The sequence below is a fragment of the Myzus persicae genome, unplaced genomic scaffold, assembly GCF_001856785.1.
Source record: "Myzus persicae strain clone G006 unplaced genomic scaffold, MPER_G0061.0, whole genome shotgun sequence".
NCBI classification, from domain to species: Eukaryota; Metazoa; Arthropoda; class Insecta; order Hemiptera; family Aphididae; genus Myzus; species Myzus persicae.
In genome coordinates, this window is record NW_019104189.1 from 511792 (window position 1) to 526992 (window position 15201).

A 15201-nucleotide genomic window follows, 5' to 3' on the forward strand; every position below is an offset into this window, starting at 1 on the left:
GTAAATTGATCATTGTGCATAATATTATGCCTACACATCGAACTCTGGACAGTCGCCGCGTCGATTCCGAGCGCCATAATACCAGTGCGATTTTCGTTTTAAATATGCGGGTACAACAACAACAAGTATATAATAATATAATAAATAATAATAATAATAAATAATAATAGTAATAATATTATTATCCTCGCTCCCGTGAATGCGTTTTTTGTTCTGTTGGACGCGGGTGCCCCTTTGTGTTACGGTTTGTGGGTCATAAATCCCGGGATAGTTACACATATAATAATATTACTATTATGTGTATATGTTCAATATATACAAAGCGTTCGCATGTGCGTCTGCCCTCACGACTTCCGGCCACTCCTGTGCGCACGACGTCAATATAAGGCTGTTTTTCCGATGTGTATACGTATACCACGACGTTCAGGCAGGCGCCCGTTCGGCAGCCGATCGGCTCGAGAGGTTTGAATAAAAAAAATAAAACTAATGTACCAATATATTATTATTATAATAATAATGTGTCGTTAACGAAATCCAAAGCGTTACATACGGTAGCCAACACGATATAATATAATAATATGGCATACCTATATATAAGTATATATAGTGTGTGTGTGTGTGTGTGTGTGTGTGTGTGTGTGCTGGGAGGAAACGCCTAGACCGCGATTAATTAGGATTTATTTGCGCCGAAGACTTAAACACTGCACTGCACGCGCGCATATTATTATATTGCACCTATAGCATGTTAAAATCGTAGTAAATTACTCGTAAAAAGAATTTGAATAACTAGATTTCTCAAGAAATATTCCCAGAGTTCATCGACCATCACTTTCTATTATACCTAAACTCATCAGTCATCGATAAAATATTATATGATAATAATAAAAATGCGATGATAATAAAAATTACGAAAATACAACGACCGAATATATTATTATTATTATTACAGTCATACAAAACGCCATTGGTCAAACATAATATATTTACGTATGGATATTTAGTGCTTTCAGAAACACGATGGTATTAAAATGTGTATTATATTATGTCAAATACCGCATTGCACTTCGGCTGCAGTATACATATACACGCATATTAACGACTTTCTATACAGAATTTAGTCGACGTTCTCATTAAGGAGCACCCCGACACCCGCCTCATTTGTGCGTGTAAATATCATGTTAAAAGTTACTTTTACAACGAAGTACTTTTTTTTTTTATCTCCGCGTGCAAAGTAGTAGTTTCCTGCATAACATAAACCTACATACATATACTATCAAAATCGGTTCAAATACAATATAGGCGGTATACGCATAATTTGTGTTCACTGTAATTTTTTCCGAAAACCATATTGAACTGTTTCAACACGTTTTAAATGAGACTCCGAGACTTTGACTGTCGGCTGCCGAGAGTTGTAACTAGTAGGTAGGTGCCTACATAAGTATTTGTTTCTTCACAGCATGATTTTATTTTTTACCGTGGTAATTACACATTGGTTGACCGGCAATGCTCGCCTAAAAATTATTATTTGACTGTATTCGCATTCCAGGGAATCACACAGTATTTGATCAGCAATACATTTGTCCTTCGCATAAAAATGTTTATACATTATTACGCACATTTATACCTATAATCATTTATGCGCCAAACAATAATTGTTTACCATAATATGATGTAGACTTTTATTTTTTTTAAACCTTTTCATACTTGTTTTTAGTTATGAAATAACACATTTTAATAAAATACATTTTTTTTATTTAAGTATGTTCGCATTACTTTTTTGACGGACAAAATTACTATACAAATATGTGGTGATGTGTACCCTATATTAGGTAATTTTTGTGTGTGAGATACAAATTAAAAAAAAGTGTGATCTATCATCAAGGGTAAAATAAGAATATTGGAGGGACGGGTTTTCAGTCAAATATGGCGTAATCACTGTGGTGAAAAATGAAAACAAGTAGTGAAGGGACAAATACTTATATGCTATAATAGCTCCTAAGTTCTGTTGTATATGTAGGTATTTAGGTAGGTACATATAAATTGAGGTACGCGTGGATTTCAAAAATACTATGCTTGCGTTTTATAAAATATAATGCATATGCCATATAGGCACTGCTATTGTCTTCTACCGAAACTAATCTATCTATTTTTTAACAACATAATATTAAATTATGGTAATTTATTTATCGCTGTTTAATCTGAGTCCTATGTGTATCACGGTGCAATCGGTGCATGGTAGGTTACTGCAGTTAATAAAATATGTGCTCACATTATAGATATACCTAGCGATATTTATAACCGTTTTTAATGATAATATATATCTTTCTGCTTATCTCCTGGTTAAAAATATGTGAACTAAAATTTACTTACAGTGACAAAAATATAACATAAGAAATTAAAAACGCTCAGGACAACTGTAGTTATATTAACTATTAATAGGTACATAATTAATTTTAATTTCCATAATTCCCAAACTTAATATCATTATTACTGTTTGTTGAATATACAATATATTTATACAATATATTACAAGACTTCCACGATTTTAAACCTACAAAATAGGTACATAGGTGCCTAATAAAAGATAATCAGACCTTAACATTTTTGTTACGTATTATACGAATAATGAATAATATAATATTATTAACTATCTGCAATATCTAGTGGCATAATAATTAATGCATTATACGTGTGCATAGAGCGAAGTAGGTATAACCACCTGTAATCTGATTTTTCGTTTGAATACATGTTACTTTTTTTAATTGTTTACAGAATTCTTTTAGAACAACGCTCACGCGTCATTGTCCTGAATTTGTTATTATTATGACACTATCGTCGTGCTAATAGAACAAGGGTTCGAGCAAGATATTATAATGGTGAAATTAATGCAGTAATGATGACGATGAAGTAGAAATTAATTACACGATGTATAATAATAATGCACTAGGCAGGCATCGCGGGAAGACCAAAAAATGTATATACATAAACAATAATTTAGTAAATAGTATAATAACTGCTATGACATTGAAGTGGACATTTTTTGTAACGCCTTTTTTAATAATTCAGATATAGATACTAGTTTTAAAAAAAAATTATGTAAAATTAATATTACTACCAACCACGGCGAGTCGTTGGTAAATTATTTCACTAAACTTTTTTCTTTTCTAATTTTTCAATAAAATAACAGAATTTATTGAACGAATATGTAAATTATGCCTTTTTTATATTAATAAATATCGTATAAAATATGTGAAATTGCCAACATTTGATTGTATTTGCTGACTTTAAAATTCTATACCAAAACGTATTAATTATAATATTTCGTGTTAATAATCGATCGGAAGACGATATGACATTTTAACTCAGGAACTACGATAAAAATTGAACTTAAATTGACACCGTGACATCATACTACATTAAAACTAAAATTATATTTTTAAAAAAAACCACCTCCCCCGTATTTGAGAACTCAAAGTTGTGTCATTGGAGGTTCCATTCGTTCATGTCACCATATATTTCTATTGCACATCACATTTGATTATTGTAAATTTGAATGCAGATAGTACCTACACTTTTCCATTTTAATAAAAATATTGAACAAATTGTATTCTTGTTTACATGATTTGTGTACCTACGTTTGATAATTCTTTATGTTCGTAAGCTTGCACGAAATCGTTGGATTTGGGATATCACAGAATATAATAATATAGAACTATATTTTGCCATATTCATTTTAGACATCACAACATTGATAAAGTTCAATATGATTTTATACATAAAATATAAATTCATTACAATGTAGTTTGTGTGCATATATGCTATGAACACTATAAACTATTATTATCTAAAGGTTACCCAAATTTTCGATCTATCTATATTACGTATATATCTATAAAGATTATATTACTTGTCTTGCCATTTTTGCAGCTTGCAATTGTCCATGTTCGATTTAATCATTATGCCTGTGTAAATCACACGACATATCTTATCGAATTCAAATTCAAACGAATGATAACAATAATCATCGTCAGGTGGAATGTTATTATCGAACAAGTGCGGTTTTAAAAAAAAAAATTAATAAATAAGTAATACAATAAATTATAACAAGATATGTTTAATAAAAATTAAAACGTACACACACCGAAATAAAACATAATTTTAAGGTTAAGAATAATTATTATACTAAAAGGCCAATATAATAAATAAAATATATTAATTTAAAATCAATTAAACGCGTGTATATTATAATATTATTTTAATAATGCGGAGCGCTCGGAAGACTTGTCTACGCGAGGCACACGACGATTTTAAAACTCGTTCACACACATGGTTCGGTTTGTGTACATCAGCCAAGATTGACTCCCACCCCTCCCTAACAGTTATAGTATTATTGTTGGTTTTAGTCAGCGTTAAATTATCTTAGAACAAATGTTTATACATTTTTTACTATTATTATTATTATTATTGAGTAATGCATCATACATTATATTGTAATATGTTATATTATTATATTATTAGAACAAATGGTATAATAATATAATAATTATACAAAAGTACTAGGGTTTCGTTGTTTACGCATTGTTCGATTTTTATTTTATAATTAATTTGTAATTTTTTTACTAAGTATATAGGTACATGTTTCAAGATGAAGTTGGAATTCTTAAGAATTATAAATTTTGTGTTTGAGTTCATTTGAACTTAACAATATTTTAAAATAAATTATAATTTACAATCGTATGTGTGTTTTAAACACAACAATATCAGCTAAACACGATAATAACAACAAATTAAAATACCTAAGACGCATAATATTGAATTCTTAAATAATGATTTTTTTTTTTTGTTTATAAAATCTGAGACAAAACAAACGTATGTTTTATAGTATTTGTTTTAACTCTACCAGAACTATTAAAATATACAACATTAGTAACAATAGTAAAAAAATTAAAGGTTCACATATAATTAAATTGACTATAATGGCGAACATTCTTTAACAAAAGTCCTTATGTGAGAAGAATAAACTAATAATAATCGATCTGTCTTTATGAAATATGTGCTTACATTATGATTTCATTAAACGCGAACTCATAAGATACTAATATAATATACTTTACTATCATATAGTATTAACTGAATTTATCATTAGTGGTTTTGAGGTTCAAAAATGTTTTGAAGTCACACGTGTAGAGACTCTTTAGACACTTCAGCTCCAAATGATTTAAAAAATACGTCATATTATGGGTAATACAAAAATGTATCGTGTAAAATACTAACATAGTAATATTATTTACTGTGTGAATAATATTATATAATGATATGTACGTCCGTAATTATTTATTTGATTTAAGTCAAATTTACATTTTACATAATCATACAGTTAATACTATAAATACCCCGAAAATACAATAAATATGCTATCGTGATATTTAAATAATTGATAACAACGCCAATAAAATATTTTGCATGTATGGACTATGACTATTGACTTATATCAGCACACATATATGTATATACGGTCGACGTGTTTTCCTACTCAATTAATACAATTCTGATAATTCCGTAGGATTACAATAAATGCATAATATAGTGTGTGTATAATTAAATATGCGGTAATATAATATGACTTATGGCACATTAATAGTGTGTATAGGCAATCCTTAAAGGTAGGTACAGAGTAACAGAGAGTATAATATGCAATTATAGAACTCCACAGTTATTATTATTATGATATCAATTAAATCGGATAACAATTTACGACGTGTATAGGTATAAATTACGAGTTAATTGCTAATTTTTTAGGAAATTGATAAAAAAAAAAAAACTAATCAAGGCTGTATAGATATTGAATTCCGTTTAATCAGCCCAAGGATTGATGAAAACCCAACTGTGAATTAGTGTACGCTCGTATATAGCTTCAGTGGAAAAAAATGTGATTTATCGAAATAGTTATCGATTGTCTGACACTGCTGTGACGCGTAAGATGAAAAACTGTACGAATGTAAAATAAGTTATTTTAAATTTAGGTGCCTATGCAGTATGCATATTATACCTAAAACGAACGCAAATCTGCAATGTGTGCCATTAATCAGTTTTATTTCAAAACATCTAACGTGCCCGTTTAACCTACAACTTAATAATATACAGGGAAAGTAGTCGCGCGGTTATGGAAAAAAAAACATTCACGTTATCAAAACGGTAAAATATCACAATAAATTATTATTATTATCATGGGTAGTACTCATATCACTATCGACGTCCCCCGCGATCCACGACCAGGCCGTTGTACAGCAACAGGTGCAAAATAATAATACTAATTTATGTGGCTACAGTATAGTGCAGTGTGCGAGTTGGCACGAGAATATAATTATGTTGTTACGTAAACGAAAATAATAACAAGATGAACACCAATATAGTGTAACGCCTATAACATATATTGCACGCAGGATCCGTACGACGAGTTTAACCCAGTCCAAAACTATAGCATAGTACATTAATAATATGTCAGCGTGCAAATTTGCAGTGAATGAATTTTTTTCGCTCGTAGTAACAATAAGACTGATTTTGAAACTATTATTTTGCGGTTTTTTTTAAAAATTGTATTACAAGTAATTTTATCCGTTTCCGTGGCTTAGATATCCGTATGTCAGATACTAATATATTATATATTATCGATATCAAAAGGTATTTTACGGGTTTGGTAATTATGACGTATACTGCGTCTATAATATTGTTTTTCATATATTATGTTTCATTTCGAGCAAAATTTCCTTATATAATATTATGTATAATACGGTTTTAAGTAAGATATATAAACTTTAATTCATTTTCTCTCTGAGTTAATTTTGGTATATTGAATATCTTTTGATTTTTACTGGAATACCCAACCTTATTCATGAGACTAAGGTTCTGAATTATAATATATGTATGAACTTAAAACGTGTCGAATACGAGCACGCATTTCTGAGCTATTGATGTATAAAAATACGGCAAATAAAATAAAAATTTTGAATGGATGTTTTTACCAAAAATATTTTCGAGAGTGGTGCTTTTTTTCCAACAATTTGAATTTTTTCTTTTGGTAGGTATCATCAACTTTTAAAAAGGTGGCACATTCGGCGATCACGATGAGATAAAACCGGACCGCTTCGGTGTCATCGCGAGAAGCCGACGAGCGTATATAATATTAGTTCTAACCACCCATATTATTTGCATTTAAAATAATCAGGAATGTCAATACAATTTTAGCGAACCGTCGATAGATAAAAAGCGTGTACGATATGGATATCTGCATGTCATTTTAATGCCACCATATAAAAAATATTCATTATAAAAAAAATATATTTTTATAGCATTGTTGTTCAGTCTTATAATGTATTTGTTGCATTCAATTTTACGAAAAGCGTTCAATTCCACAGCTAAACTACAATATGCAATAATAATTTTGAGACAAAATTTACACGTTTTAAAGTGATAGTAAAATTGCAAATGCAATTTCAATGACTCACTATACTATATGTTCTTCAGTTACTGGAATATCTCTAAATACGCCAAATAAAATTAAGTTCACTATAGTGTAATTAGGTCTCGATTCGAGTTTAAAATACTAATTTGTATTTATTATTGTGTACAAAATATAATATATATTTACAGAAAATATGCTTACGCATAGAATTCCGAGCCCTATACGAACCATATCAATTAAGACAACACATTTTCGAAACACTTCACACGGACACGGTCGTTTGGAGTAAAATATAATTTTGGTCGGAGCGCGCATTATTATTATAATCGAGAGATAGAGAGGAAGAGTGTGTGTGTGTGAATGAGAGACAACTGTCAAAGCTACTATATATATATGTATACAATTTCGTTTGTCGTCGACATTTTTCGGTTCATTCATTATTATTTCTGAAAACGCGGTATTTTTAAATTTTATAATAATAAATGATGTAGTAGATGATGTTGATGTGTCTGTTGAAGTTCACGTGATTGCAGTGCACATATAACAACTAGCTGTCGTTGACGACGGGGGTGGGTATCCGCCCCCTCTGGTCGGCGGAGCAGCACTCATATGGATCGCACATGTTTCACGCCCCACACCCCCGACTGTGGTTATTCGATAGATTCAAAAATGTCAAAAAAACGATGAACATCGCTTGTGAATGATGAAATATGAATGAAAGGTTCGACGAAACCATACACACACGCATGCTGTTATTATCATTACATATTTTGTGAGTTATAAATATAACTATAGAAGTATACGGCATATATGTATTTATATATATGTATATATATAGGCATCGTGTGTTATAACACTAGTGAGACTAAGCAAGCTGACGCTATATATGTCATTCGTGTAAAGTGTTTAGTGTTTAAATCAGTGGATTTCGAACTATCGTGTCAATATTAGATTCTAGTATTATTGTAATTTATTAACAAAAAGAGTATAGGAATAGATGGATGTTCAGTATTTTCAACAATTTAAATTACTGTTGACAAAAAGGATAAATATTATAAATTCCACGAAGTTCAAATCAGTTGGGCAACAAAGTAATCGTATTATTTTTTTTTTGTTTTTAATAATTGATAAATTGTAGTTTGTAGCAAACAATTATATTTATAATAATGTATTTTGGAAATTAAAACTATAGAGATGGATACATTTGTTAAGCTAATATCTAGGTCTAGGTACCATCCAGTCATGAATTGTTTCCTATTATTGATTAAATGAAACATCATCAAGTGACACTTATATTATATTATGCATCATATAACTTGTATGCGACGTAAATCTCAAATCGAATTCATCGATATTTTAAGTATAGTGAAACACGAAATAGTATCCAGCAAGAAGTAAAACAATTTTTTATTGTGTAACCGAGTAACGCATGTTTTGTATTGTGTCACCACCCGTGGGATTTCGGTACAAGACAAAACCGGGTTTTTTCGACACACGGACGACGCATTAGGGAAGCGAGAAATCATTATTATGGTCGTATAATTAATAATTACACATCATAATAACACGGTGTTATACCAGCCACAGTTTATCGAGCAGAGAGAAAAAACATTTTTCAAGTCAGAAAACTAATAAATTCAGCCCCCAACCATGATTTATTTTTTGGGACAACATTGCGCATATGCAGCAACGACCATCGTGTACCACGACCTACGTCGTAGTTTCGTTCGATATTTAAAACATCGTACACAATTATAATAATATATCTGGCGTTTTTCATGCGTCTCGTAAATCATCAAGGCCCACCAAGAGTATTGAGTATGGCGTATAAAATATACACGTACTATTATATATTATGTACAATTGTAAACAGTGCGCGTGTGTGTGTTGTCACAATTAGTCACGTGGACTGTTGTAATTCAAAGGGTATACGATTATCGATTATCCTATATGTAACTCTTATCCGAGCTCCCAAATCCCGTTTGATTTTACTGCCGTAACCGGTCGTGTTTATTTTCTTTCAATTTTATCATCGACGAAAACACTATAATATGGTAGCGGCAGGCTGCAGCTGAAGTAACAGCTCGTGGAAACTAATATAATAATATATATGTGTATATACTATTATGCTAACGTGTAAAACGGGACAGTATTTAAAATGCACTCCGGTTGTATATTATACGTGTTTGAACATTACGAGCACGCGTATATAGTATTTGTTCGAAAACGGAAGTGGAATAAATTAGATTTTTACGTTTTAACGCGTTTTAAAAACGAACTGCGGAACAACATATAATAATATATAGTCACAATATTACAATAACAACAGCAATAATGATAATATCATTATTCATTATACATTGTGCATTATATCTATACGTACACCACGAGAACGGGGTTCGCCCTCAACGCCGCCGAAAGGATATTATAATAATATGTATGTATTGTAACAATGCTATACACATACGAGCTCGCCGAGAATTGAACATTATAAAAATAATATACATAGGTAGTGTCGTAAAATAACATATTGTCATATTATAATATGACTGAAAGAAACTCGTCGTATATTAAACGGTCCCTCTAATCGATTTTTGCCCCCTCAAAATATGTCGTTGAATTATCGTCATACGCGTACCTATATAATATAGGTATGTATCTAGGTAAAATATAGAGCTATTCGAGAAAATATAAAACATTTTGAAACCTAATATTGTTTTTATTAATTGTTATTCTTCATTTATTAATTCACATCAAAAAGTGTAAATCAACCTACTAAAAATAATATATACATTAACTAACAAGTTACAAGTGTAACAACTAGGATAAAACATATTAATTTGTTCCAACTTGTTGGCTCTACTATAGAGCGCTGCTAATATAGTGCTACTATCACCTGGACCTAACCTGCAGCAAAGACACAAAATCGAACATATAGATACCGAAAAATATGTATCATCTTATAATATTTAAACGAGTTGAGTAGTATCTACTTTTATTCCGGAACTATTATAAAAAGACAATTGAATCAATTAGAAAAAATACAATAATATAGTTCACGGTCATAAGAAATATTTCAGACATCAAACGTTCTAACTCTATACGTATTACACATTTAATAAGCGTCTAAACAAAAATCAGCTAGTCTTGTTTATTATTTATAATTACAATATAATATTTTATTGCCATAAATAGTTTGTAATGGGTGTAGGCGCTCTGTGTTATCGAAATTTGAAACGAGTAGCGCATTTATAATAATATATGTACGAGTTTTTTTATGACGAGACGCGAAACTTTTTGAACGATATTATTATGTGCCGCCTGTCATACTGACGTAATTGACTGTATGTTTCTATTTCAGAGGCGCCAAAACCTATAATTGAAGATAAAAAGCCCATTAATAAAGATACGTTTTAAAAGCCTATTTTTAAGCGGACCGTACAAGTGGATTTTTTGGCGCCTAAGTTTACAATTTAAACACTTCACTCGGTACGATGGCATGTCTACGGCCGAATAAACTATTTTCGATTTAATTTTCAAATATTATAGGCTATTCCACAAGTTCTTTATGTTATTACACATCACATATTGAGTATTTTTCATTTTACTAACGATCGAAAAACGACGATTGTTTTGAAAAATATTGTACTAATATAATGTCGGGAGAATGTCACACATTTTTAAAGAACATATTATTTTCTTTGTACGTCTTACGCGTTCTGTCGATTATTTCGAAACCGGAAAACATAAATGCATTTCAAACCAGCTACATCGTAAGATAAGAGGCATAAACTGAGGTTCACAAGGGGTCGTACACTTCAGAAATATATAATAACTGTATAAGAATAGTTTTCATAAATATTATGTTATCGATTGAAATTTATAAAATATTAAAATTAAAAATAATTATGATGAAATAAATACATTTATATTTATTAAGAATATATTATCCTCAACATACATGTTTAATATTAAATTGTTATTTGAATAATGTTAATGCAGGGGATAGGCCAGGCCCGCCAGAAGGTCAAGTCCTCTCAGATCTAAGTCTTTTTCACAACCCCGAAAAATCAACTCGAATGATATGTAACTGCAGACTGCAGTTATATTATACAACTTTATATATAATACAGTTTGAACAATACCGAAATTTGGTTTTCGTTTTCACTCGGGTGAAGTACATATCTACATAAGTATACATAGTAAGTATATAACACATGAATACGTATTACTAGATTGTGAATATATAATATATTATCATAGAGTTGTTGTTAGAGTACGCTTAAAATAATATGGACTGCTCTTTTCAACGCGTGCACTGTGATCACACATTTATAATATAATGGGGTAAAATAATATGTGGGTTTCAGCTAAAATGCGCAGTATTTTTAAATTTTTTTCATTGAAAAATTAGCAGGTTACTTATTTGGACAATTAATAACGGTTTGACGATCAGAATATAACACAATATAGTAACACGATACATGCTATTATAGTTTATTACATTAAAGTTAATGGTATAACACATCTAAAGACAGTAATTAAGATAAAATATAGTCATAGTATAAAACAGTGATTATAATATTTTAATAGTTGATTAATGTTTGTTTATGGATAATAATCAAGAAGAGATAGTGCCTTTGGCAAGAAGTGTAATTAGAACTGTGTATAAGAAAAAAAATGAGCGGGCTAATGATAGTGTTTAAGTCTGAACGAATTAGGATAAAATATTAGGACTAGACTGAGTCACATAATCGTTAAATCACTTATGTTTATAAATATTTCAAGTCTTCAGTTACAACTGCATTGGGATTTTTTTTTTTTGTAGTTGTGTCCGTATTCATTATTCAACGTTCAGTATTTTTTTTTTTTTATTGAGATATGAAATAGGTACCTACAAGCAATGATATGTAATGTATATTGTCCGTAAGCGTTATATTATAATAAATAATATTATGTGAGATGTGACAGGATTTCGTGATTCACAAACGAGTATCCGCTCATGCGTATGTTATATGTACGTATTCGAATAGCTATACTATTTGTCTTGCACGGTAGATATTGACGCAACGCGATTTATTATAATATTAAATAAATATGCGCAGTGACTTGCAACTATTTGTAGTTAATGTTTTAGTATTAAAAAAACACCTGTACAACATACTGACTTATACAGGCTCATAAAGCCTCGAGTACGGGTATAGGATGGTAATATAACAATAATTGTGCAGTCTACACGACGACGTAGGTGTAATATCATCGGCTAGCACTGCAGTGTACGGTACGTAATATTGTAGGAGGTATTCGTGACGTCATAACATAGGTGCTATAATGCCGATTGTCGAACACGAAAATCAATTTGTTGAAATCCGAACGGACAATATTCGATGATATTGAAAACGAAAATTCGCGAAACTCAAGACTCGAACACAATACGCCTCGTTGACACGATTCGCAATGGCTATTTACCATTTAGTATTTGCATATTTATAATATATATGTCGCAATAAATAAACTTCATACACAGTCATACGTAAATATTGAATACTAATAATGATATCATAACGATTTGCAAAAACGAGGGTCGGGCATGCCGAGGCCCTGGACTAGTATGTTCGCGGTATAGGTACTCGTGCGTCAAATTTTGAAACGAGCAAACAAGTATACAGCCAATCTTTGAGGAATGGCGAAAGACTTTTTTGTTTTGGAGAGTAGAGGGAACAGCTAAAACACTCAACCACATTATACAGTTTCGCGGTTATGAGTATAGGTACCTATATACTTGTTGAATTTGAAAAAAACTGCCAAACAAAACAACGTGAATACAATAACGTGGGTAATATAATATATTCACGTTACACACTCTACGAATGCATATTACTGTAATGCATAAAATAATATAAAGGCTAAAAATAAGGGGTAATAGTTGTCACTTATATTGCTGTTGCGCCTGCTCGTAATGAATTGCAGAGTTTACACACTTAAAGTGCATTCTACGTAATTATCAATTGAATTGAAACAATAGAATCAAGTGAATAACAAAAAAAAACAACAATAAACGCAATTCAAACGAAATTAGTGCTTGCACGTGCATTTATACACGGAGTGGTACATTTAACTGCCTACACTAATTTTCTTAGTCAATTTCAGTGACTTAAAAAAAACTATTACTTTGTACGTATAGTCTAAACTCTGAAAATGTAAAGTACCTATTTATAATAATACGTGTTTTTACAAAATTAAATCATTTTTGTTGTTATCATGGACAGTGATTGTGTAGATGTTTTAATTAATAAACATAAATAAAGATGAGTCAAGTAAAATTACCCCTTTAGTACTCGTGCACACAGATATGCTGTGATTAGGGTTGCCACCTCTCCGGGTTTCACCCGGAGAATCCGGGTTTACGTATAAATCTACGGGCTCCGGGTTCAGAGAATTTTTCTCCGGGTCGGAGATAAAGATAAGATAACCTACGATTTATAGTCTTAAATAGACTTGTTTTTATTATTATGCCTTTTTTTTTATTAGTTTCCGGTAACAATTATTAAAATGTGCAACAAATAATGTGAAGTATGATTTTAAATTTAAATAATTTTTCTTGTTTGGGATTTTTAATTATATTTTTATAGTATAATTTGTAATTTTGAATGATAAAATATGTGATTACTGATTATATAAATATTTTTTTGTTTGCATTTCATTACTTATCATTTCACTTCAACTAAGCTATAGATTTTAGATTATACTACCACGTACTGGTGTGTATACTAGCGTCTAGCTGATGACCTTTTTTTTTGCTTATCGGCCTATCTCCGGGGCTGCTTTCTTTCAAAGGTGGCAACCCTAGCTGTGATCCGCATTACTCAGCTCATATACATTATAAAGTAGTCATAGTTAAATGCATCATTCCGTATACCTATATTATAATATATAATATAAATTTAAGTTTTGATCGACAATAGTCAATAGTAATAAACAAAGAGCATTTATAAGTTTATAACACTATATTTTGGCCTAGTGTTGCGACGTGTTCTGTGGTCAAGCATCAGGCCGTGTTACTAGTTCCCGGATGGGTGACCACCCGAATTCCAGTGACAAATCCTCGCCACACATGGGTGTTCTAACCGATCGTGCCCTCCTCCTACTTAATAACTATAAATTAACATTCCGGCTTATGACTATATTATAGATGCTAAAGTCTTGACTTAATAGCACTCTTGAAACTATAGGTTAAGGTATCCATAGTTGAATAATAAATAGCATATAAATTAAAACCGGTGTCAACTTCAATACAGCTAACTAGTAATTTGTGATTAAAAAATTAGAACTTAGAAGTTTGAACTAATGCAAACGGAATTGTTATTGGCCCTGTTCTATATTATAGTATACACACACACACTATATTATATGCTCCCATAAACGATCACTAAAGATAAGTGTCACTCGAGAGAACTAATATAAGTCAAATATACATTTTAGGAATTCAGGATGTAACGATAAAATTAGGCGTGTAAGGAAGTAGGAACTCACACAACTTCCTATAGATGGAGCATTATAAAGTGTCGATTTTTAACTATCAATAATACTGTTATCATAGTAAAATGTATTATTGTGTATGTTCATGTTTATTGTATTATAAATGTACGCCAATGAAGTACACTGCAGCGTTACACCTATGGGTATAATATAGAAATAATTCGTATGATAATTATAGTATATAATACATATATTTTTGC

General features: G+C 30.7%; 1 protein-coding gene across 6 annotated transcripts in view; it reads right to left on the reverse strand.

Annotated features, from left to right (window-relative positions):
• The window catches only part of LOC111039752 (inverted formin-2-like), a 55749-nt gene that overhangs the window by 18577 nt on the left and 21971 nt on the right, over nucleotides 1–15201 (reverse strand). The window contains exon 1 of one of the 6 annotated variants that reach the window (XM_022323366.1): nucleotides 3917–4146. The exons of 4 other annotated variants lie outside the window; for them this stretch is intronic. In XM_022323366.1, coding sequence (XP_022179058.1) covers nucleotides 3917–3957 — 41 coding nt within the window. In that variant the 5' untranslated portion in view covers nucleotides 3958–4146. Of the gene's footprint in view, nucleotides 1–3907; nucleotides 4147–15201 lie in introns of those variants that run through there. One more of the 6 variants, XM_022323365.1, reaches the window with a different exon arrangement.